This window comes from Suncus etruscus, chromosome 4, assembly GCF_024139225.1.
Source record: "Suncus etruscus isolate mSunEtr1 chromosome 4, mSunEtr1.pri.cur, whole genome shotgun sequence".
Lineage (NCBI taxonomy): Eukaryota > Metazoa > Chordata > Mammalia > Eulipotyphla > Soricidae > Suncus > Suncus etruscus.
In genome coordinates, this window is record NC_064851.1 from 160,972,139 (window position 1) to 160,998,457 (window position 26,319).

General features: G+C 37.6%; 1 protein-coding gene and 1 long non-coding RNA gene across 2 annotated transcripts in view; one reads left to right on the plus strand and one right to left on the minus strand.

Moving 5' to 3' along the window:
* Window positions 1–26,319, plus strand: part of LOC126006085 (uncharacterized) — a 1,493,032-nt gene that overhangs the window by 24,046 nt on the left and 1,442,667 nt on the right. The window lies entirely within an intron of this gene.
* The window catches only part of SRFBP1 (serum response factor binding protein 1), a 48,793-nt gene that overhangs the window by 14,479 nt on the left and 7,995 nt on the right, over window positions 1–26,319 (minus strand). Inside the window, exons 2-3 of the mRNA XM_049771401.1 lie at window positions 13,833–13,921; window positions 13,071–13,143 (exon numbers count right to left, since the gene is read on the minus strand). Of these exons, the coding sequence (XP_049627358.1) occupies window positions 13,071–13,143; window positions 13,833–13,912 (153 nt within the window). The 5' untranslated portion in view covers window positions 13,913–13,921. The remainder of the gene's footprint in view (window positions 1–13,070; window positions 13,144–13,832; window positions 13,922–26,319) is intronic.

Sequence of the window (26,319 nt, forward strand, 5' to 3'; positions counted from 1 at the left end):
ACTTAGACCTCAAAGAAATCTTTTATTTTTCTTAAAAGCCAGAGATAAGTGAGACTATTCTGTGTCTATCTCTCTCCCTCTGACTTATTTCACTCATCATAAGTTTCCATGTCCATCCTTGTATAGGAAAATTTTATGACTTCATCTTTTCTGATGGCTGCATAAGACTCCATTGTGTAAATGTACCACAATCTCTTTAGCCAGTCATCTGTTGAAGGGCATCTGGGTTGTTTCCAGATTCTGGCTATTGTAAATAGCACTGCAATAAATATGTGTGCAGAAGAACTTTTTGTATTGTTTTTGAGTTCCTAGGGTATATCACTATGCGTGGTATTGATGGATCATATGGTAGCTCAATTTTCAGTTTTTTAAGGAACATCCATATTGTTTTCCAAAAAGGCTGAACACCACGGCATTCCCGCTGACAGTGAATAAGAGTTCCTCTCTCTGTCCATCTCCTTAGTACTGATTGTTCTTGTTCTTTGTGATGGATGTATACATGCCAATCACTGTGGCATGATAGTACCTCATTGTTGTTTTGATTTGCATCTCCCTGATGATTAGTGATGTGAAGCATTTTTTCATATGCCTTTTGGTCATCTGTATTTCTTCTTTGAGAAATTCTTCAGTTCTTCTTCCCCTTTTTGATGGGTTTAGATTTTTTTTTTCTTGTTAAGTACTGTTAGTACCTTGCATATCTTGGATATTAATATGCCACTTATTTGATGGGTATTAGGTGAATAGTTTCTCCCATTCGGTGGGTGGCCTTGGTATCCTAGTCACTCTTTCCTTTGAGGTGCAGAAGCTTCTCAGCTTAATATACTCCCATCTGTATATCTCCACGTTCACTTGTTTGGAGAGTGATGTTTTTTCCTTGAAGATGACTTTAGTCTCAATGTCCTGGAATGTTTTACCTACACATTGTTCTATATACTTTATGGTTTCAGGTCTGATACAAGGTCTTGAATCTATTTGGATTTTACCTTAATACATATACTTTTCTCACTGTAACTGTTTGTTTTTTTTTTCCGGGGGAGGGGAGAGGTAGGGAGGTATCACACCCAGCAGTACTCAGAGACTACTCCTAGCTCTATGCTCAGAAATTGCCCCTGGCAGGTTCGGGGGACCATATGGGATGCAGGGATTCGAACCACCATCCTTCTGCATGCAAGGCAAATGCCCTACTGCTGTGCTATCTCTCCAGCCCCGCAACTGTGTTTTTTAACTCAGCAAATATATGATAAAACATGTATTAGACAAACATTTTAATTTTCCATTTAACTAAAATGATAATAAAATATATGTTACAAGGTTCTAATAATTTATAAAGGGCCAAGAGAGAAGTCTTAATTCTTAAAATTCATTGATTTGGAAATGAGGTAAGAAATGTACTTCTCTGAAATAACTATATAGAGAGCTACTATATTTGAACTCAAGATTTTCCATGGATGGGAATCTCATCAATGTTATGTACAGTGACAACAAAATCCCCTGGTTCATTAATATTGCTTAATTAACTATTTACTAAACACAGTTCTATCAGATAGAACTTCAGTAAGTTTACTGCTGATATTACAGGTAAATGACTCTTCCAAATACAATAGCTTCCATTTTCCTTCACCTATTCCTATTTTCTATTGCAATTAATGGGATCTGCAGTCTCTGAGCTGAGCTTAAAGGGCTCAGCCACCTGACCACATTGGCTTTTTCACGATGTCTGCTTGCTATGTTCCCATTTACAATTTTTCCTTTCTCTGCTGTAGTCATTTGACTTTTGATTTCAGAAGTCGTACACCAGTACAATTGGAGGACACTTTCTGTTTGCTTGCTTAAAGTAGGTAGATTTCTGGAGGGTAGATATCATTGAGTGGTTTGTTTTTTCTAAGGACAAAGATGGGGATGAAAAAGGGGCAGGAGGACAAATATGTCTGGAAACCTCTGCTTTATCATTATCACGCTCATAAGGTCCAGAATCAAAATAATCCTCTTAGTTTTTGCTGTCTCAAGATACTTTACTTCACTTTTGAAAATAGACTGAAGTCAAAGACTTAGAGCCTGACACTTGGCCTTTTTACCTGTCTCATTGATCTTACAGTCCCATATTAGAATACTTTTCTTCTAGGTGTTTTATATGCCATACATTTATTTAGCTTTAGATAGAATGACCTAGATATGTTTTTATTTTTCCTACCTCGGCATTGGTAAGACACAGCCCACTTTTAAAATTTGTTTTTGTGGGATATTGATAACTTTTATTTCAATCCCCCCCCCCAATCAAAAGCTATCCATGCTAAATAGCACTAAAATAAAGCTGAGATTCTTGCAGAAATGGCTAGCTATAGATCTCAGGCAAAACAAACTGAAGAAAAAAAAAAGATTAACTCCTGTTCTATGACAGCAAATGAGGGGTAAAGGGGTTTGTCTCAAAAAGTCACATAAACTAGCTTAAAAAGGATACCACTAGCTAAATTTTAGTGTCAAAAAGAATGAGAACAATGAACCATAAACATTGGCCATATAATTTTATTCAGACGAGGGCCCAATTCATAAAGGAATGAAGCACTATTAAAAAAATTATCTTGGAGGCCAGAGAGATAGATCAAGGGTTAAATTTCTAAACTTATAAAATATTTAAAAAATCAAAACTAAACTAAGAATTAAAAAATAACAACAAAAAACTTCAGGTGTACTTCTTTTCTTAATGCATATCTCAAAATCCTGTTTACACATTCCATGGCCTTTAAGCAATGAATACCTCAAAATCCTGTTTACACATTCCATAGTCTTTAAGCAAGTTTATCTGTACTGAAGCAATAATAAAGTTTTTTTTTTAATTTTAAAATTAGTGTACAATGGGCCAAAGAGATAGTATAGTAAGATGCTTGCTTTGCATGTAGGTGACCTGGGTTTAGTCTCCAACATAATATATGGTCTTCTGAACACCACCAGGAGTAATTACTGAGCCCAGAGCCAGGCATAATTCCTGAATAACTGTTGGGTGTGGCCCTAAAACAAAACAACAGAAAAATAAGCGTTCAAGAACCAATAGACAGGAAAGTGATTATGGTGGACTACACAAATCCTGGAGCTCCCGAGTATGATGAGTTAGTCTTATCAATACCCAGCATCAGAGCCTGAGCAGCACTGCATCCCTGGGTTCTTTCTTGTATTAAACTGCTGGCCCTTGGAGGGAGAGCACAGCGGTAGGGCGTTTGCCTCGCACACAGCTGATCCAGGAGGGATAGTGGTTCAAATCCCAACATTCCATATGGTGCCCCTAGCCTGCCAGGGATTTCTGAGTGCAGAGCCAGGAGTGACCTGAAAGCTGCCGGGTGTGACCCAAAACAAAACAAAACAAAACAAAAACAATAAACTACTGGCCCAAATGTGATGAAAAACATTTTACAAATGTTAACGAATAGGACAAACCTTTACAAATAGGAGCACTAACTTTTCCTTTGTTTTCAAATACAAGCAAACACTTCAAAACCAAAGGGTGGTTCAAAAGCAGGGTTCATTATTTGCTCCAATAGTTCTCATTTAAAATCTAAAACCCCAAAGAAAACCCCAGCAAACATAAGCTCTCCAGGGTCCAACACAGAAGTAGGCATGTCTCCGCCCACAAGGGCTGGGGGCTGATGCCTGCCTGTGGGACACTATACAGAACTGCACTTGCCCTCCCTGCCTGGCTTCCCGGTTTTCAGCATGCAGCAGCCAAAGAAGACCCCAGCAAACATAAGCTCTCCAGGGCCTATCACAGAGGTAGGCTTATTCTGCCACAAAGGGTGGAGCCAGAAATCCATGGCAGCAAACATCTTCTAGTCCATAAACCCCATAGAAACACATGGTAAAAATGACAAGTGTGGCAATGGGGAAACAATGCAGGACAACAGCATGCAGAGAGAATTAAGATGGCTGCTCCGATGACCCAAAAAATACCAATAATTAGCCTCTCAGATAATAAGTTTAGAATAGAAATATGGAGGATGCTCAGAGAACTCAAAGAAAGCATAGATCGAGCTGGGCAGACCACGAAGATAGAAATCAGAAAACTTCAAAATGAAATTACAGAACTGAAAAACTCAGTAGATGAAATGAAAAACTCAATGAAAAGCCTCACCAACAGAGTAACAGCAGCTGAGGACAGAATTAGTGAGCTGAAAGATGAGAAGCATAACAACTCCATAAGGCAGAAGAGAATGGAAAGGAAACGTAAAAGGAAATAATCAGACAATGAAAAAAATACTCAGGAATGTGAACAGATGAAAATAGAAGTGTTTGATAAATTCAACAGAAACAACATAAGAATCATTGGAGTCCCAGAGATACAGGAAGAATCAACAATCAAAGACATCATTACAGGGTAATCAGAGACAACTTTGAGAAACACTATGCCACAAAACATGAGAACCTGGAAGAGGTTCCTTCTCCCCACATCCCCACCAGCACTGATTGTTCTTGTTCACACCATAGAGACTGGCACACCTCAGAAAGAACAAGAACAATCAGTGCTGGTGGGGATGTGGGGAGAAAGGAACTCTCATTCATATGGTGGAAATGCCATCAAGTCCAGCCTTTATGGAAAACAATATGGAGATTCCTCAAAATTCAGGACACTGAACTCCCATATGATCCAGTTATACCGTGCCTAAGGATATACCTTAAGAAAACAAAAATACAATTCAAAATCCATTCCTCACACCTATATTCATTGCAGTGCTATTTACAAGAGCCAGAATCTGGAAACAACTGAGATGCCCTTCAACAGATGAATGGTTCAAGAAACTGTACATATACACAATGGAATATTATGCAGTCGGCAGGAGAGATGAAGTCATGAAATTTTCCTATACATGGATGGACATGAAAACCATCAGCCAGAGGGAGAGACACAGAATAATCTCACTGATCTATGGGTTTTAAGAAAAATAAGACATTATTATAATCCCCAGAGATGAGGGCCAGAAGGACTAGCTCATGATATGAAACTTACCACATAGGAGTAAATGCAGTTAGAAAAATAACTACACTAACAACTACCTTGTCAATGTTAAAGAATAGAAGAATTACAATGCCTGTCTCAAATACAAGCAGGGGTGGGGGGAGGAAGGATATAGGGGTATTGGTGGTGGAAATGCTGCACTGGTGAAGGGGAGTATTCTTGTATGATGAAACCAAACTACAATCATGTTTGTAATCATGGTGTTTAAATATACTATTTTAAAAAAAGAAAAGAAACAGTAAGTGATATCTTTGAGAAGTTAAATGGCCTTAGAGCCCTGGCAGAAAAAAAAAGTGTACTGACCCAGGTTGATAGTACCAAGTCAGGGTACATGCTCTCTATGTGTGAGTACTAGTTTAATTGTCAGCACCCCGTGCTCATAAGCATGCAAAATGACCCTCGTGGTTCCTAGCACCGCAGGATCTGAATGGCACCACATCTTGACCTAAGAATTCAGAATCATTAAGCCCAAAAAGCCTAGTGTCCCCGGGAGTGGCCTTTTCTTGGACACCTTAATAAAAAAAGAGCATATCCTTATGCCTGCCCTTCCTCTCCCCTTCCTTCTTTCTTTCCTCCCTCCCTCCCTCCCACTACCCCCGTCTCTTTCTCTTTCTTCTTCCTCCCTTCCTCTCCTCCCCCTCCCTCCCTTCCTTTCCTTTCATTTCACTTCACACCCAGCAGTACTCAGGGATTACTCTGGCTCTGTGCTCAGAAATAGCTACTGGCAGGCTTGGTGAAGCATATGGGTTGCCAGGATTCGAACCACTGTCCATCCTGGATGGGCTTGCATGCAAGGCAAACCCCTACTGCTGTGCTATCTCTCTGGCCCCACTTATGCTCATTCTTATATTTCTAATGCTTAATTCCAAAATGAAACAAATAAAGTGACTATTTTTGGTAACAGCTGACTACTATTTTACTTATTTACCAAGAGTCAGAGCAATCTGAACATTCTAAGTCAATAAAATAAAGAAAATTTATATTCTAAGTCACTCTGCAATGGGGGCAAATAACTGAGTAAACGATCAGATTTCTTCCTTCCTTCCTTCCTTCCTTCCTTCCTTCCTTCCTTCCTTCCTTCCTTCCTTCCTTCCTTCCTTCCTTCCTTCCTTCCTTCCTTCCTTCCTTCCTTCCTTCCTCCCTCCCTCCCTCCCTCCCCCCTCCTCCTCTCTCTCTCTCTCTCTCTCTCTCTCTCTCTCTCTCTCTCTCTCTCTCTCTGTCTTTCTTTCTTTCTTTCTTTTCATTTTTGGGCCACAACTGGCGATGCTCAGGAGTTACTCCTGACTATCTATCTGCTCAGAAATAGCACCTGGCAGGCATGGGGGACCATATGGGACACTGGGATTCGAACCAACCATCTTTGGTCCTGGATCGGCTGCTTGCAAGGCAAGCGCCACTGTATTATCTCTCCGGGCCTACGATCAAATTTCTTAAGTGAGTCTCTAAAAGGAATGGCATTAAAGCAAATAGGTGTCAGTTTAAAATGTAAATAAAGTAATGAAGCTGTACAAAGGTAATGAGTACTGTATTTTCCTATATTCACATATAAGACTACCTTTCTTTTAACGTACACCAAATGGAAATAAAAAAACATAATAGAAAAAGAGTAGAACCCTCAAAGGTTAACAGTATATGTTTAATAAAGCTAGACTCCGGAGTGCCAACAATCATTTTTCATTTGTCATTTGTAGTGACTGTGATTTTTTTAATTGTGATCTACACTGAGAGTGGAGAGAGGGGCTCCTCCAAGAGCATCTGGCTGGGGTACAGTGGATAATAGGACAGATAGAGGGAGACAGAGCACCTCCTCTGTGTCCCATAAAAGCTGAACAAGGGACTGAGCATAGCAGCAATGAACTCGGCAACTGGATGGGATGCAATGCTTGGTAACTCAGCTCCTATGTGTGCCCTAAGAGATTAATCAGGACAAGCAGAGTAAGTGATGACTGAGTGATGACCCCTGGCAGCTGGATGGGATACGGAAGAAAGAGGGGGGCAGATCATTAGACCCTGAAATTGGAGTAAGTTTCAGCATGTTGTATACTGGAGTATAAGAAAACTCCTGGGAAAACGAGATAGCATAGAGGTAAGGCATTTGCCTTGCATGCAGAAGGATAGTGGTTCAAATCCCAGCATCCCATATGGTCCCCTGAGCCTGCCAGGAGTGATTTCTGAGCCTAGAGCCAGGAGTAACCCCTGAGCACTGCCAAATGTGACCCAGAAAACAAAACAAAACAAAACAAAATTGAAGTAGAGGTGAGAGAAGTGTAAAAAGCTAATGAAATAAATATGGGTACAATATGTATGGAAAGGCAGAAGTTCAAAGAGAAAAGAGGTATCCTGGAACAAATCACAAAGGCAGACTCTAGTTTCAGTACAGAACATAATTAAAAGAGTCTAAGTGAAAAATTACAAAAATCTGAACAATAAAGTGACTATAGAAATTGGATACAGAAAGCAGATCTTGGAGCAACAGAGCAGACCTTCTGGAAACACAAGGAAGGACTCTATCCTAGGCTTGTCCTAGGATCTGTCCCAAAACCAAGACCAACAATTACAGAAGACTCATTACAACAACAGTACAACAATAGTGATGGAACAGAACTCAGAACTGCTAGAACCGTAAAGAAAGCCTATCCTAGGCTTTACCCTATGACCTGACTTGTGCAAATACCGAAATATCAAGTTAGAGGCCCGATACTAATCAGCCACAACTGAGCGGAAAGGTTCCTGTTACCGAAAATATTCCTAAGGGTGTGAGAAGGAGCTTATATAGAGCCTGTATATTCCCATGATGGTATGCTTCAAGGACAGAGAAATCCTGGATCTTTTAGGCCAAGGGACTTCCCTTTCTAATTTCCCCAATATTTACTATGCCTATGCAAAGGACAAAACAAACAAACAAACAAACAAAAACCTTGCCACAACAGTCCTCCTTCCTTTTTTCTTTTCTTGTATTTGTTGCTGTGGTGCTTTTTTTTTGTAGTTGCTGGCTTTGGTCTTCTGCTTAATATTTGTTTCTTTTTGTATTTTGTCTATTTGGTTTTTATTGTTTTTGTTTTGTTTTTTGCTTTTTTTGTGATAATTTTTTTCTTTTTTTAAATTACTATTTATAACCTATAGATGGATTCCTCCTGTTTTTTTTTTTTATTCAAAGAGAACCACATAACTTGAATCATCTTGCTCTTCTACCATAAATTGAGGGGAAAAAAGGATAGTACCAAAATCAAACAACTTGTATAAACATTGAGTAGAAATAAAAAATGATCAGACTTAAACACCAAACCCAAAGTCAATGAAAACAGGAACAATATCCAATCCTTAAGCTATACACAGAGGGGACCAGTTATACCAATAGTCTGGGGGGCAAAGGTGGGGGATGCTGGGGAACAGGATTGGAGGGAGGACAACACTGGTGATGGGAATACCTCTGATTCAATGTCACTATGTTCTGGAAGACTTGTAACTCAAGTTGATCACAATAAAAATTATTAAAAAAAAAAAAAAGAAAAAGCAGATCTTGGAATGATAAGATTAGGAGTAAGAAGTAGCTAAGAAAGAAGGGAATTCAAAAATGGTTTGGAGATTTTGAGTGTTGGAAGCTATTATGCAAAGCAGTATTAAAGCCAAAATCTGGGTTAGCCTGGATATCTAACCCTGAGCTGATCAAGCAAAGACTAGATTCCCAGCACCTGATCTAAACAGAGAAGTTTTAGTGTTTTTTTAAAATCTGAATTAAGGTGGAATTACTGATCAAGAAGTGTAACAGAAGAAGCCTAAACATAAAATGTAAAAGGTAGAAGAAGCCTAACTGCTAAAATTATTCACTGAGGGAAAATAGCCAAACTCAGAATATCAACTACTTAATCTTCATAATTTCCGGGGTGTATTTCAAAAATCCCCAGCATATGAAGAAACAAGAAATAAAAACATTTTCATTTTCTTGGGCAAAAGAGATTAATATCCTACTCATAACATAAAATTCATTTAAGTGAATTATAATCTTATCCAAGAAATTAAGATTGCATCAGAGAAATAAAAATAAATCAAGTGTTAAAAATTTCAGTCTTGGTACAGGGTTAAGGACTTGCCCTGCACAAAGCTGACCCTGGGTTTGAACAGCTGGCACCAATGACTCACTAAGTGCTGCCAGCAGTTATCCCTAAGCACAAAACCAGGAGTTAAGCCCTAAGATACACTAAGTTGTGGCCGAAACACCAAACAAATAACAAAAATTCAGCTACTGGACACCTGTCACTGAATACACAGGCTAGTCACCATCTCAAAGTTATCATGTCGCAAATCACTTAATAACTGCATAAAGAAAAAGGTGTCTTTAAAATAAAGTCCAGATATATTTCAGGAAGTTCTCATCTCACTACAGGAGTATGGTAAAGTAGCAAACACCACTAGCTTTTTATTAAGGTATGAAGTATACTACCTATCAACTATTTATATTTAACTTTCGGTAGCTGCTTCTCTTTGTTATACCTTAGTTTTCCCACTCTGCAGATCAGAGATAATAATCGGTACGTCATGAAAAAATTAATAGAATACAACATTCATAATAGTATCTGCACAGAGAAAATACTCACCTTAACAAAATTTGTTATTATCCTTTTTACTGAGGAATAACAACTTGAACATCTTAACTGATTATAGTGTATGTCTTAATTTTAATACCTTTAACTAGCTAAATAACTTAGGGACTTATTAAAAGCTGATTTCTTTTTTCTTTTTTTTAGTATTTCAAAAAAAGGAACTAATTCAGAAGCTAGTATTCTTATTACTATTATAGTTAAAGTAAGAATGCTATTAGAAAAAGTTGTCCCAAAGACATTGGTGATGGGAATGTTGCACTGGTGAAGGGGGGTGTTCTTTACATGACTGAAACCCAACTACAATCATATTTGTAATCTAGGTGTTTAAATAATCTAGGTGTTTAAATAAAGATAATTAAAAAAATATAAAGAAAATAGGAGATATAAAATAAAAAAATAAAGAGAATTGGAAAAAGAAAGAGTCCATTAGCAGTTATATGCATGACAATTATTATATCACCAATAAAGTTAATACAATAAAAAAAGAAAAAGTTGTAAAGTTTGGAATTTTATACTTTAAAGTTGGAATCTAAGAGCTTATAGCATCATAAAAATATACAAATATTTATCTTTTTCTTAGTCAAAAAATCCTAAACTCATTGCTAAAATCACCTTGAGTTTTTTTACCTGAGGAAGTGAATCTAGCAATAAAATATCCTATTATAACAAGCTAGTAAAGCAGAATACATCACAGACCAAATATAAAGTGTTACCTGAATTAAGGAAAAATATTTGTGGAAAACAGTATCGGTTTTTCTCATATTTTAATTGTAACTGTACTTTCTGTTCTGTACTATTTCTTTGACACTCCCATCTACAAGATAAACATTTCCTTAGGAAACTATAAATGACCTTTAAATCTACAAAACTGCTTGATGTATTTGCTGCTTCAATAAAGCACACTAAAGTGTAAAAAAAATCATGAATTAAAACTTAAATGACAAAAGAAAAGCAAACATAAAGCTTTCCTATTTTTCGTTCTATTTTACATATCAAAATTTAATTTATTTTAAATATTTTTAAAGTATAAAATATAGAAGTTGTACCCAGGGTGACAGCATACTTAAATCCCGTTTTTAAAAACAGCATTAGGGGCCGGAGAGATTGCACAGCAGGAGTGTTTGCCTTACATGTTGCCGACCCAGGAAGGACCTGGATTCGATCCCCAGGATCCCATATGGTCCCCTGAGTCTGCCAGGAGTGATTTCTAAGTGCCAAGCAAGGACTAACCCCTGAGCCTGAGCACTGCCAGGTGTGGCCCAAACCCCTCAAATAAATAAATAAATAAATAAATAAATAAATAAATAAATAAACCAGCACTAATAAACTAATGTTAGTACAGCAAATCTGAGCTACCCCACTATCATGAGTTAAAGAAAAAAAATATAATAAGTTTATTAAGTAGATTACCCTACTGTCATGAGTTAAAAAATATAATAAGTTTATTAAATAGATTAACATTCGTATGCAAACACCATTCTGTGACACAGTAATTCCAGAGGTTTTAGAGAATCAGGAAAGAACAGAAAAAATGAACAAAAAATACTTCTGGTCATGACAGATATCTTGTGAAGCTATGAAGTTTCAACAATGAGTGTGCTTTCCTGATGCCAATGAGATGTGAGAAAAGCAGAAAAGAAGTTTCAATTATAGATTAAACAGGCCAAAATTTCTATTTATTTAAATTTTTGTTTTTGTTTTTGTTTTTGGGTCACACCTGGCAGCGCTCAGGGGTTACTAACTCCTGGCAGGCACAGAGGACCATTTGGATGCCGGGATTTGAACCACTGTCCTTCTGCATGAAAGGCAAACGCCTTACCTCAATGCTATCTCTCCGGCCCTATTTATTTAAAAATTTATCACTAAAGAAGTGTTTTACACTCATCGTAAACTCTTCATAGCTACATATATGTGTATTCTATCTAAAGCATTCATTCAATGGTAAAATAAAATCAGCAATTATATAGCAGCTCAAAACCTCTGAATAATTTATGACTACAAAAATACCTATTCAAAGAAATTACAGGGAAAAATTTAGGTATAGAATGTAATTTAGTAAGGACATAGATCAAGGAAAAGTGAAAGAAAAATAAATCATAATTTTCTATCTTAGTGGTATTTTCAAAAGAAAAATTTCAAGAGATTTTAATTCTCAGAGGCATTTCATGAAAAAAATAGTTTAAGTGCATATGGAAAATAATTTAAATAATGCATAAGCCAAAGTAAAAAAAACTGATAATGACAACTTGATTGAATAAATTAAAGGGACAGGAGAATTAAAATTTAGTAAAAGAGAAAAAAAATTAAAAATGTAGTAAAAGAAATCAAACAGATTCCATGAATTTTATAGTTCTGAAGAGAAATAAGGACAAATAAAATGACCCCAAGGAAAAAAAAAAAGAAAAATGCCATAAATAAACCTCATACCAAAGAAGAGTTATGAGAACCACACGATGAGTGTTTTGTTCTATAAAATACTTTGCAGTCTTTCAATAAAATCAAGAGACTCAAACTATAACAAGCTAAACACAAAATGGATCTGTTAAGACCAAGGGTGGAAGTATGGGATGTATGCTGGGGTGGGAATGGCCTGTAATACAACTATGAAGAACTTGGAATTCACAATGATCTCAATAAAAACAAAAAAAAAAACCAAAACAAACAAACAAACAAAAAACACTTTGCAATCTTTCAAAAGGAAAATAAAAAATACCCGTTAAGTTCTGATAATCAAATTCAATTAAAATATTGTTAGAGAATTCTATTGGCCTTTTATCTATCTCAAACATAAAGTTAAACCAAAATGTATAGTTAAACTTATATGCAAAATGACCCTACAGTTAAGATAATTATTGGTACCAATGTTGTGTTTAAGTTCTGCAATAAAAGTCTTCCAGACATTTAATACTATGTCATTTGGTAAATGAAAGTTTCCACAAAGTAAGAACAGCATGAAGACCCAAAAATTATTTTAGTGAAGAGTCTGACTAAAAGAAACAAAAATACACATCATTTTAGTTCAATACTAATTTTATTTCAAGTTACTACAAAGCTAAATAAAATGCTGACACCATCATGCAAAAATTTATAGCATTGGCAATGCGCATGATGTTAGCCACCAATATTACCATCCATATTACCAAATAACATGATGAACATTCTTGAACTTACCTCATGACTTACTTTTACTATAACATTGGCAAGGTCGTCATTTAATTAGTCAAATAGTTTAATCAATTCAATAATTAAAAAAGGAAAACTACAAGCTTAAACATATTAGTTTCCTAAATGTGATATTTTATTATTATTATTATTTCTTACCAAACAGGCCCATGCAAATAAGTCTTAAGACAATTCTCAATAATATTCAAGCAAGCAATTCTCGATAACATTCAAGTAACCATACATACACACAAATTGCTGGTTGATAAGAGATACAGCATAACACCTTCCTTCGAGGTTCTTACCTTCATGGCATGGATTTCTTCAAGCAGTCTTTGTGTCCGTCTTTGATTTTTTAATAAGGCATCTTCAGAACCCCTGCAAAAACAAAACAAAAACCCAATGTACAATAAGAAAAAGTATCAGCTTTGTTCAATGAAACACCATCCTTTCTGTAAAATATTTTTTCATTTATGTTTTTGGGCCACACACCTGGCAATGCTCAGAGAGACTCCTCTGCCAAAGGAATTACTTCTGGTGGTGCTTGTGGGAACATTATGAGACTTCAAGAAAAAACCTTGGTTGGCTACTTGCCAGGAAAGCTGCCTGTTGTACTGTAACTCCAATCCCAGAAATACCATACTTAATCTCTAATCACCATGAAAAAGAAAAAACAAATAGAAAAAGAAAACCACAGAACTCATAACCCATTGTCATTTCCCACTGTTTTCTTTAGCTAGAGATGTGTTTAGGCATAACAAAACATACTCTTAATTAAGTGAAATCCTGGGTTAAAGCTCTAACACTTAAAAAAAAAAAAGACCATAAAAGGTTCTGGAAAGAAAAAAAAAACATACTATCATATATTTTAAATGAATATGGTCCAAGTCCTGTAAAGATATGTTGACACATCATAATTTTACTTCACCCAGGTCCTTTATATAAATCCAAGTTCCATATGAGTAAAATGATATTTAATTATTCCCACCCTCAAGTTTCGTAAATGTTGAATAAAAATAATTTGTTTTATAATACTTTTCATAGGACCATTACTTTAAATTACTAACTTTTTTGACTTCAGCCTGGCGACACTCCTGACAAGTTTTCGAATAACCAGTACTCGGATTCTCTTCACATCTTTTCTCATCTTCACAACCTTAAAGGAAAAAAAACTCAAAATAGTATTGTAGCTCAAGAAAAATATATAATTCAAATTGAATCTTAGCATTATAAGATAATAGCTATAAACTAAGTCTATCACTTTAACCAAATTTGTGCTTAACTATATTCCTAGCTTGGATGAAATCCAAATTCTTTCATAAGTAGCATAAGGAGTAAATCAACATCCTAAAAGCATATCTGAGGGAGTTAAAAAAAGTAATTTGTGATTTGTTTTTAATTATAGTATTTTAGAGATTAGAATTTTGAAACACTGAATCATGTGAAAATCAAATAAAAATAAGCTAGAAGTGCCCTAAAATCAGAGACATTTTTATTCACTTCATATGCTTGAGTTTTAAAAAGAATTTCACCAATAATAGTAGGAATTTAATCTATATGGTGTTTGTATTTGAACAACTCAAATACATGAACATGATTGTATTTCACTTATTTAAAGCATTATATTTACTTTTGTTTATTTTTGTTTAGGGGTTACACCCACGGGTGCTAAGGGGCTACTCCTATCTCCCAGTTCTGCACTTATGGGTCATTCCTGGTGATGCTGGGGAATGATATGGGATACCAGGAGATCAAACCCAGCCCTATCCGTTGCGCCATCACTCCAGCAACTTTATAACTTTATTTTCCGGCGTATAAGACGACTTTTGAAACAAAAGCCAACCGAAAATCAGGGTCGTCTTATACGCCGAGTATATCCTGAAAAATGTTTTAATTTGCCGCTAAACAAAAATTGTCTGAATACTGCCACAAAACAAATTTTCCAACTCGATCCTGCACCAATCACTACAAGGCTGCTTGGACTGCCTCTCTGACTCAGCCAATCCAAGCAGCTTTTGATGCATGCAAATTAGACAATGTTCTGGACCCGAATCACACTGTCAAAAGCCTGCTCAGATCGGCCAGAGTCAGAGAGGACGTCTATTACAGTATAACCTTTGGACCTTTGCTTGTTGTGATTGGCTCACTGTGGTACATGAGCACAGGAACATTCTGTCTGATACAGCGAATATAGGCCTAAACCTATGTTTTAATTGCAAAATTAGGGGGTCGTCTTATATGCTGGCAAATACGGTACTTTTAATAGCAGACTAATTCAACATAAACTTTAAAGTAAATACAAAGGCCAGAGTGGCCATATTAATATCAGATGACATAAGACTTCAGTCTCAAAAAGTGAAGGTCATTTAATGACCAGGGATATAGAAACATCAGGAAGAACTCACACTTCTAAACATATGCACCTCGTGTGGGACCAGAAAAATACTTAACTACTAATTGACTTGAAGAAAAATATTGATAGCAACACAATATTTAACTTGGAGATTTCAACACCCTGCAACATCTCCATAGATAAACTACATGGAAAAGTCAGTAAGGAAATACTTCCTTTGAAGGAAGAAATGGAAGAGAAGGGTAGAGCAGATATAAATCCAGCTTTACATCTTCAAAGGGCCAAGTATACATTCTTCTCCAATGTACATAAAACATTCTCCAAGACAGACTACACGTTGGACACAGAACATATCTCCACATAGTCAAGATGATAGATAAAAGCCATACCAACTTTATTTTCAGACTATGACTCACTGGAAGTAGAAGTTAATCACAAAGAAACAGAAACATCTCAAACTCCTGGGAATGAGTCAGAGAAAAAAGTCAGAAAGGAAATTAACAGATTCATGGGGAAAAAATGGGAATATAGAAACAACTAACCAAAACTTGTGGGATACAGAGAAAGTGATGTTGAGAGCAAAGTTCATTGCTATGCAAGCCTTCATCAAGAAGGGCCTATGTAAATAATATGGCTGCACAACTTAGCAAAGAAAAAAATCAAGAACGAAAGGAGTCCGAAGCAGTCAGAAGGAAGGAAATAATAAAACTTAGAGCAGAAATTAATTAATTAAACCAAAATTAATCCAAAAAATACAATCCAAAAGATCAATGAAACCAAGAGGTGGTTCTTTGAAAAACGAAGCTTATAAACCACAGCAAGACTCATTAAGAAAAAGTGAACCATGAGAAACCAAATCAGAAATGAAAAAGATGTCATAACAGATATCAGAGAAATTCAAAGGACTATAGATTACTCTGAGAATATTTATGTCCCCAAACCTGAGAATCTAGAATTAATAAATTCTTGAACTCCTATAACTTCCCAAGGCTGCAAGTGACCAGATCACTTCTGAAGAAATAGAAATGGTAATCAAAAGATTCCCCTAAACAAAAGCCCAAGCCCTACTGGGTTTTTCCAAGCCTTTATAGAAGACCAATCCTTTTCAGGCTCTATGAGGAAACTGAAGAAACAGAATAGACAACTTCCCATTACCAGAAACTGACAGACACCACACAAAAAGATCAGCAATATCCTGATGAACAAAGATGTGAAAATTCTCAATAAAATACAAGCAAGGCAAAGAGAATCCAGCCACCATTAAAGTGATCATTTACCATGACCAATTGGAATTCTGGGGATGCAAAGATGGTTCAACATACAAATCAATTGATGTAATATAATAATATCAGTTTAAAAAAAACCAAGATGGTATCAATAAATGCAGTGAAAACATTTGAGAAGATCCAGGACCTATTCATGATAAAAATTCTCAACAATATGGTGAATAGAAGGAACTGTCCACAACAAACAAAGCCACTTACCACAGCCCACACCAAGCACTATATTCAATTCAAAAACTAAATGCCCTCTAAGATAAGGCAAGAGGCTGTCCACTGGACACCTCTATTCAATATAGTACTTGGCATAAAGGCCATAGCAATTAGGGAAGATATCACGGCATCCAAATAAGAAGGGGAAAAGTAAAACTTTTGCTATTTGTGGATGGCATGGTGCTATATTAGAAAAACAAAAGGCTGGGGCTGGAGAGGTAGCACAGTGGTAAGGCATTTGCTTTGCATGTGGCCAACACAGGACAAACCTAGGTTTGATTCCCAGCATCCCATATGGTCACCTGAGCCTACCAGGAGCGATTTCTGAGCACAGAGCCAGAAGTAAACTCTGAGCACAGTAGGGTATAGAAAGAAAGGAAGGAAGGGAGGGAGGGAAGGAGGGAAGGAGCGAGGGAGGAAGGGAGGGAGGGAAGGAGACGGAGGGAAGGAAGGAAGGGAGGGAGGGAAGGAGGGAAGGAGCGAGGGAGGAAGGGAGGGAGGGAAGGAAGGAAGGAAGGAAGGAAGGAAGGAAGGAAGGAAGGAAGGAAGGAAGGAAGGAAGGAAGGAAGGAAGGAAGGAAGGAAGGAGGGAGGGAGGGAGGGAGGGAGGGAGGGAGGAAGGGAGGAAGGGAGGGAGAGGGAGGGAGGGAGGGAGGGAGAGAGAAGGAAGGAAGACAAAAGACTAAAAAAAGGGGCCCAGAGAGATAGCACAGTGGTGCTTGCCTTGCAAGCAGCTGATCCAGAACCTAAGGTGGTTGGTTCGAATCCCGGTGTCCCATTTGGTCCCCCGTGCCTGCCAGGAGCTATTTCTGAGCAGACAGCCAGGAGTAACCCCTGAGCACCGCTGGGTGTGACCCAAAAACCAAAAAAAAAAAAAAAAAAAAAACTACAAAAAGGTACCTAGAAAAAACAGATTTACATATCTAACTGGCAGACTACAAAATTAATACACAAAATCCATGGCTTTTTTTTTTTTTCTTTTTGTTTTTTTTGGTCATGCCTAGCAGTGCTCAGGGGCTACTCCTGGAAGGCTCAAGGGACCACAAAGGATGCTGATGTGCAAGGTAAATGCCACCTGCTGTGCTACTGCTCCAGCTCCCATAGCTTTCCTATATGCAAGAGAAGAAAGATATTAAAAAAAAAAAAATTGGGGCCAGAGCAATAGTACAATGTACAATGATAGAGTGTTTGCCTTGTATGTATGCGGCTGACCCAGGATGGACTGCATTCCCTATAGGCGTCCCCTATAGTCCCCAAGCCAAGAGCGATTTCTGAGCACAGAGTCAGGACTAACCCCTGAGCATCACCAGGTGTGGCCCAAAAATCGAAAACAAACAAAAAACATTCACAACATGTTAAAAAAAATCAACTTAAAAAATAAGCACATATCAGGAAATGGAAAGATCCCTTGCTCATATATTAGGAGACTTAGTATCATGAAAATGACAATGTTTCCCCCAAGCATTGTACAGTCAATGTGATCCCATAAGAATATCCATGACAACTTTCAAATAACTAGATCAAACACTCCTGAAATACATATACCACCTCTTAGAATAGCTAAGCAATCCTTAGAAAAAAGATCTGAGGAACCACTTTCCTCCAACTTCAAACTGTATTGCAAAGCCATAGTAATTAAAACAGTATAGTATTAGAATAAAGACAGATCCTCAGATCAATGGAAAGAATATCCACTCTTGGAAGGAATATCCTGAAACAGATCCTCACATACATGATCAGTTAATCTTTTTATTTTTTATGATCAGTTAATCTTACTAAAGTAGCAAAAGTTGAGTAGGGAAAGTCCCTTTAATGAGTAATGATGGGAAATCTGTTCAGGTACATGAACAAAAGCTAACATCATGCACAAAAGTTAAACGAAAGGGGATTGAAGACTTGGATAGCAGATCTGAATTCATAAATTAAATAGAGGAAACATAAAAAGAACACTATGAATCTTAAGCTAAAGTCGTCTTCAAGGATGACACACAGCACTGACCCAAACAAGTAGAAGCAAAGATAAACAAATGGGACTACATTACGAAGCTTCTGCACCTCAAAGAAAACAATACTCAAGATAAAAAGATAGCTTACAGTTTGGAGAAATTATTGGCCCACTAATCAGCTGATAAATGGTTACTATCAAAGATGTATAAGGTACTGATAGAACTTTACAAGAAAAAAATCCAATCCCAATAAAAAATGGGGAGATGAGGACAATGTTTCTTCAAGAAGAAATAAAGATAGCCAAAAGGCATATGAAAAATATTCTGCATCATCAAGGAGATGCAACATAGCAACAATGAGTTATCAGAAACTCAAAAAGAATAAGAACCAGTGCTGACATAGATGGGTGGCAATATTGTTAACTAGTCCAATCTTTCTGGAAACAATATGGACATTCCTAAAAAACCTAGGAATTGAGGCTGGAGCGTGGGTCAGCGGTAGGTTGTTTACCTTACATGTAGCTGACCCAGGATGGACTTCGGTACATCCCCCAGAGTCCCATATGGTCACCCAAGCCAAGCCAAGAGCAATTTCTGAGCCCATAGCCAGGAGTAATCCCTGAGCGTCACCAGGTGTGGCCCCAAAACAAAACAAAAACAAAAAAACCCAGGAATTGAACATCCTCATTTGACCCAGCAATTCAACTTCTTAAAATATATCCCAAGGGCCCAAAATCAAAATTTAGAAAAGACATTTGCACACCTATGATTCTTGCAGCACTATCCACAGTAGCCAAAATCGGGAAACATACCAAGTGTTCAAAAGTAAACAACTAGGCAAAAATAAATGATGGTACATATACATAATAGAATACTCCTTGGTCATAAAGAAAAGATAAAAATCATGCAATTTGTGAATTGTAAGAAAACATAGAGGAACTTGAATATGCTCAGTGAAGTTAGTCAGAAAGACAGACACAGAGGGCCAGAGCAATAGCACAGAGGTAAGGTGTTTGCCTTGCATGTGGCCAACACAGGAAGGACCCTGGTTCGAATTCCGGCATCCCATATGGTCCCTTGAGCCTGCCAGGAGTGACTTCTGAGCGCAAGCCAGGAGTAACCCCTGAGCATCGCTCCAAGAAAAAAACGATCTCTCATTTGCAGTATATAAAGAAACATAATGGTGGAATAAAAAATATGACAAAGGAAACAAAGAACATGAGAACGATATTCAGTAGGAATAAGTCCCTGTGGAGGCTGGAGGATAGGATGGAATAAGAAGGTTGTTGGTGCAGAGAAGGGGATGTCTACAGTAAAGGGAAGTGTGCAACCAAGGAGAAAGAGTACTGAAAAGTTGCAAAGTGTTAAGTATGAAACACTATCAGCAACACAGTATTATAAACCACAGTGCAAAATTTATATATATTTAAAGCTATTCCTGTATGGATTAAAGGAGTGGCTTTGGAAGAGGAAAGTGGACACTGGTGAAGGGATTGCTGTTAAAACATTGCCTGAAACCAAATCATAAATAACTAATTTCATGGTGACTATATAAAAAAACTAAAATAGTAAATTCAACAAAAATATGGACACATTATATATACAAACACATTACATTTCACATTAAATAATTATGTTGAATTCTGAGAACACAGAAAGGGCCAAGATACAGAAATACAAAAAAAAAAAATACAGAAATACTCAAATTCTGAAGAGCTACAAGCTTATTAGCACTCCTAAGATGCTAATATTTTGAGCTTATGTTTATCAATCACAGAGCAGGAGTCAAATATTTTACAGCTCTACTGAAATTTTCTCTCCCTTTTTTACTTTAGGAGCTAGATAAAATTCACTTAATCTTTCCTGCAATACCTACAATGACTACTTCAGTTAGAGATCAAGCACTCCTTGTCTGGGGTCCCCCTACTGGTCGTAGGTAGCATTAATCTTACTTTATCATCAATCACAGACTTCATGTAACCAACTGTTTTAGATTATGAGTTTCTAGAGGACAAAAACCTTGCAATTTTCACAATCATTTTCTGTGCCTTATAAGAATGTTTGGCAAACACAATCCTTTGAATTCTTTCCAAATCGATAATATGAATATTACCCTATTTCTTCAAGAAGTCATCATTCTGGTGTTGTAGATTAGTGTTTCTCAATCTTTTTGACCACAGCCCCCTTCCAACCTCCTTTCCTTCCTGTGCGACAACTGTCCATTTATATACAATTTTTACCTGTGGCCCTTTGAATTACCCTTAAGTCCACAGGGGGCCAAGTGGGGCCAGTTGGGAAATATTGATATAGAAAACCACTAAAATAATCTATTCTCTTCCTGACTTCATCTTTTCTAACAATTTAATCCATCTCACCCACCTACTTCCATGATTACTAGTCTTCCTCATCACTCAGAGCTATTCCATTTCTAAAACTATCAATTTAAATATTCCTCAATGAGATTAGTTTGTTCAACTCTGCTCACCAAATCACCTGACTTCACTGGGACCTGCAGCTCACTGACCTATACAGTTGCTCTCAAACTGTTAATCCTTATGCTTTGTATTTTCTCATTTTATTCACTTTAAGAAAATTATTAAGACTTGTCAATACGCGGGGGCTAGTGGCCCCTCATTTTAAGTAGTTTATTAGGATACCATACGGGTTCATCTATGTATAGAATATACATAATGTCTACGTTGTTTACTTTCCTTCCCCCAATTGGCTCGTCACTTTATAGGCTCATTTATAGTCCTTTACTCTCATCCCCACATTTAACCATTTTTACCCTCAGTTCTTTGCTCCTTATGAAGCAGATCATTATCCTCACTCAAGGTAGCTTCCAGCCAGCTCCCAAAGTGAAAGAATAGACTCTCACCCTGAAAAGAAATGAATACTCTGTTCCTATTAATCTACTTCCAGCGGCCTCCTGTCCTCTATCTTCCTTCACTGTGTATCTGTGCTTGCTACCATACTCAGTTTCTGAGAAGTCTCCACTTGAAGACAATTCCTGATATGGGACTGCTGGGAGTCCTTTACAGCCTCCAGGTGGCCAAATCACAGATCAACACCTGGTCTCAACACCCTTCTCCCTCGCAACTATTTCTAAAGACATAAAAGGGACATGTGTCTGTACCTCCTTTGTATATCTTAGATGTATTCCCTTAACATGTATAACTCTTTTTGAATATCCTCTTATATATTGACAATTTTGCCCACTGTTTTTTTTCTTCACCCTCCCCCCCTTGGGATCTGTTCAATAAGGAATTCTGGTATAAGAGACTCTCCGTATAGAATTCATGTTAGAACCAAGTTACAAGGAATGTTGGACTTGTTCCCTCGGCCCCCAGATGTACCAATAATACCTTGTGACATTGTTCCTCTTTTGCATAGGAACATTAAAATGGGAAAATATTACATTATGCAAACAAGTTCTTATCTAATAGAGATGAGAACACAAATTTTGTAATGCAGTTAGGTCTTATACCCTGAACATTGGCATAATAACTTGGCTCAGGCCTCAGAAGAATGGGCATTGCCTATACACCCGAAACCATGGATCCCATCTATGGAAACAACCACAATTTTCTATAACATTACCAGGAAGTAAACCTCTACCAGGGAAGAACCTACAACTGCTCTGGCATTGACTTACTCCAAAGAGTGTTCTCTTAACACCCAGACGGCTTAGCAACAGCAACAACCTGCTTTCAGTGCAGGTGAAGTGAAGTCAAACTAGAGGACACTCCACATCAACCTGACTCGAAGGAAAAGCACAAAAACCAGAATCGTTAACTAGAGGAACCTGACACCAACAGCTAATGTCCAAAAAAGTTTCACAGGGACCACGGAGAATGACTCAGGGGTTGAGCAGCCTGTTATGCCTGGAGCCCAGAGTTAGTCTTATACCAGAAAACTTCAGGGGTAGGCCTCCTTGTAATTAGGCCAAGACTCTTTTTTCATTTTCCCCATATTTTGTTGGGACTATGCGAACAATGGCGATTGCCACTTTTACACCATTACTACTATATGTTTTTTAACACTTATTCTTTAAGAAAGAAACAAAAACAGCTTACTAAACTTAAAGAAAATAACTATAGTAAAATGCCTGTCTCAAATACAGGCAGGGGATGGGAAGGAGGGAGGGGGGCATTGGTGGTGGTAATGTTGCACTGATGAAGGTGAATGTTGTTTATGACTGAAATCCAACTACAATCATGTTTGTGATCATGGTGCTAAATAAAGGATTTATATTTTAAAAAAAGACTTGTCAATAGCTTAAACTCCCATATTCCATTGATTCATAAAATCTTAACCCTGGATAAAAACATTTTGAGTTTTCAAAGCATCCTAATAGTTGAGAAATAATTGTGACATTCTACCTATAATAAATTCATCCTGAGCCAGAGAGATAAGTACAGGTGTTAAGGTAGTTTCTTTGTGTGTACTGACCCTGGTTTGATTCTCAGAATGCATATGGTCTCCCACAGTCCAGCTAGGAATAAGCCTTGATCATTACCTGCTGTAGCCTAAAAGCAGGGGTCTCAAACTCGCGGCCCACGGGACATTTGCGGCCCTCCATACAACATTTTGTGGCCCTGCCCTAGAGGAATCTTTTTTGTTTTGTTTTAGTTGTTTGGGTCACACCCCTCAACGTTCAAGGCTTTGCACTCAAGGATCACCCCGACTTTGCCTCCTGCGGCCCCCAGGTAAATTGAGTTTGAGACCCCTGCCTAAAAGCCTACTTAAATTTTCATCCTAACTAACCTCAAATGAGCCTCTTACTTTCTAAACATATAATTTTTGTAATCTACTTTATGATGAGTATTTTAATTCTTTCATACTGCTCCTAAAACATATGACTTTCCTATCTCTCCATTTATGGAGAAAATAAATATCAAGTGGCACTATCATTTTTCACTACCACAATGCAAATTTAATAAGTTACCAACCTTTCTTCACCAATTTGTTACCTAAACAAAGGGGACTCAAAAACTCTTTTTTTTTTTTTTTTGGTTTTTTTGGGCCACACCCAGTGTTGCTCAGGGGTTACTCCTGGCTGTCTGCTCAGAAATAGCTCCTGGCAGGCACGGGGGACCATATGGGACACCAGGATTCGAACCAACCACTTTTGGTCCTGGATCGGCTGCTTGCAAGGCAAACGCCGCTGTGCTATCTCTCCGGAAAAACTCTATCTTAAGCAGACATTTTTTCTTAGTTTAGTCCTAAGTATGCTATCATTTGACATCCTTTGTGTAAATTTAAACTCCTCAGACTCATACTTGAACCCAAATATTTCACTCCAAAATCTCAAATAAAGCCTTCAATTATAAACCAGTGTTTAGGGGCTGGAGAGAAAGCATGGAGGTAAGGCGTTTGCCTCCCATGCAGAAGGTCGGTTGTTTGAATCTCGGCATCCCATATGGTCCCCTGAGCCTGCCAGGAGTGATTTCTGAGCGTAGAGCCAGGAGTAACCCCTGAGCTATGCCGGGTGTGACCCAAAAACAAAACAAAACAAAACAAAAAAACAAATAAAACCAGTGTTTATTGTAAGTGATTCTCTTAATTCTTACAGGGGATCTAGTCATGTTAACTTATATCCTATCTGGCAAATGGCACTTTTTTCCCTATTTTGACCTAACTCTCTTGGTTGAGTGACTTTATTTTTCATCCATTCTTGCCCACCAAACACTCCTGAAATTCATTTGGAACAATAAATGCCCAAGAATAGGAAAAAGAAGGGGGGCCAAAGTGATAGCATAGCATAAATTACAAATTGCATATGGCTGACCAGGACAAACCTAGTTTGGACCCCAGTCATCCATATAATCCCCAGAGTCTGCCAGGAGAGTTTTGGAGCTCAGAGCCAAGAGCTATCTCTGAGCATTGCCAAGTGTGGCCCCAAACAAAACAAAATAAACCAAAAAAAAAAAACAAAAAAGAAAATGAGAGGCATCACTTTCCCCAACTTTAAAATGCATTACAAAGCAATAGTCATTAAAAGAGCATGGTATTGAATAAAGACAGACCCTCAGATCACTAGAATAGATTTGAGTATTCAGAGAATGTTCTCAGACATAAATTAATCTTTGATAAAGGGGTAAAAAACACAAAATGGAGCAAGGAAAGTCTCTTCAATAAGTGATGCTGGGATAACTGGTCAATTATGTGCAAAAAGCAAACTCAGACCTCCATCTAACACCATGCACAAAGGTCAAATCCAAATGAATTAAAACCTTGGTATTAGGCCCGGAACCAAAAAGTACATAGACAAAAAAATGTAAGCACAATATTCTATGACATTGGGACTAAAGGCATCTTCAAGAAGGAAACACGACTGTCCAAAGAAGTGGAAGCAGAGATAAACAAATGAGACTAAACTGAGAATGGGATTATACTGAGAAGCTTCTGCACTTCCAAGGAAACAGTGACTAGGACACAAAGGCCATCCACAGAATGGGAGAAACTATTCACCCAAACAATACCCATTAGAAAAGGGGCTAATATCTAAGATATAAAGGGTACTAGCAGAACTGAATAAAAAGAAAACATCTAACCCCATAAAAAAATGGGGAGAAGAAATGAACAGATACTTCTTCAAAGAAGATATACAGATGGCCAGGACACACATAAAAAAAAGCTCCACATCACTAATTAACAAGAAATGCAAATCAAAACAATAATGAATTGGGGTCAGAGAGATAGCACAACAGTAGGGCATTTGCCTTGCATGCAGCTGATCCAGGACAGAGGGTGGTTCAAATCCTGGCATCCCATATGGTCCCTCATGCCTGCCAAGAGTGATTTTTGAGCAGAGCCAGACAAGGGCCGCTGGGTGTGGCCCCAAACCCAAAATAAACAAACAAAAAACAAGGACAATGAGGTACCATCTTACAGCACAGAGACTGGCACTAATTACAAAGAACTAGAACAATCAATGTTGGAGGCAATGTGGAGAGAAAGGAACTTTCATTCACTGCTGGTGGGAATGCGTCTAGTCTAGCCTTTATGGAATACAATATGGAGATTCCTCAAAAAACTGGAAATTGACCTCCCATATGACCCAGCAATACCACTCCTTGGGGTATACTCTAGGAACACAAATACACAATAAATGCCATCTGCACACCTATATTCATTGCAGTGCTATTTACAATAGCCAGAATCTGGAAACAACCAAAATGCCCTTCAATAGATGAGTGGCTAAAGAGACTGTGGTAAATATAAACAATGAAATACTATGCAGCTATCAGAAAAAATGAATTCATGTAATTTTCCTAAGTATGGATGGACACGGAAACTATATTGTTGAGTGAAATGAGTCAGAGGGAGTCACAGATACAAAATAGTCTCCCTTATCTGTGAGATTTAAGAAAAATAAAAGACAGTAGATAACAATTACCAGAGACAATAAAGATGAGGGCTAGAAGGACCAGCCCATGCTATGAAGCTTAGCAGAGTGGTGAGTGCAGTTATAGAAAGAGAATGCCTGTCTTAAAGATAGGCTGGGGGGGGGGGCGCGGGTGAGTGGGGAGGTAGGGGGAGGGAGATATGGAGTATTGGTGGTGGTAGGGTTGCACTGGTGAAGGGAGTGCATTTTTAATGACTGAAACCCAAGTACAAACATGTTTGTAATCATGGTGCTTAAAAATGTTATTTTTAAAAACGTAAAAAGTGATTTTACATGTATAAAAGAAAAAGAGAAATATACATATTCTACTTTTGTCTGATCAAGTCCAAGGTTGGTTGATTCTGGAGGACTA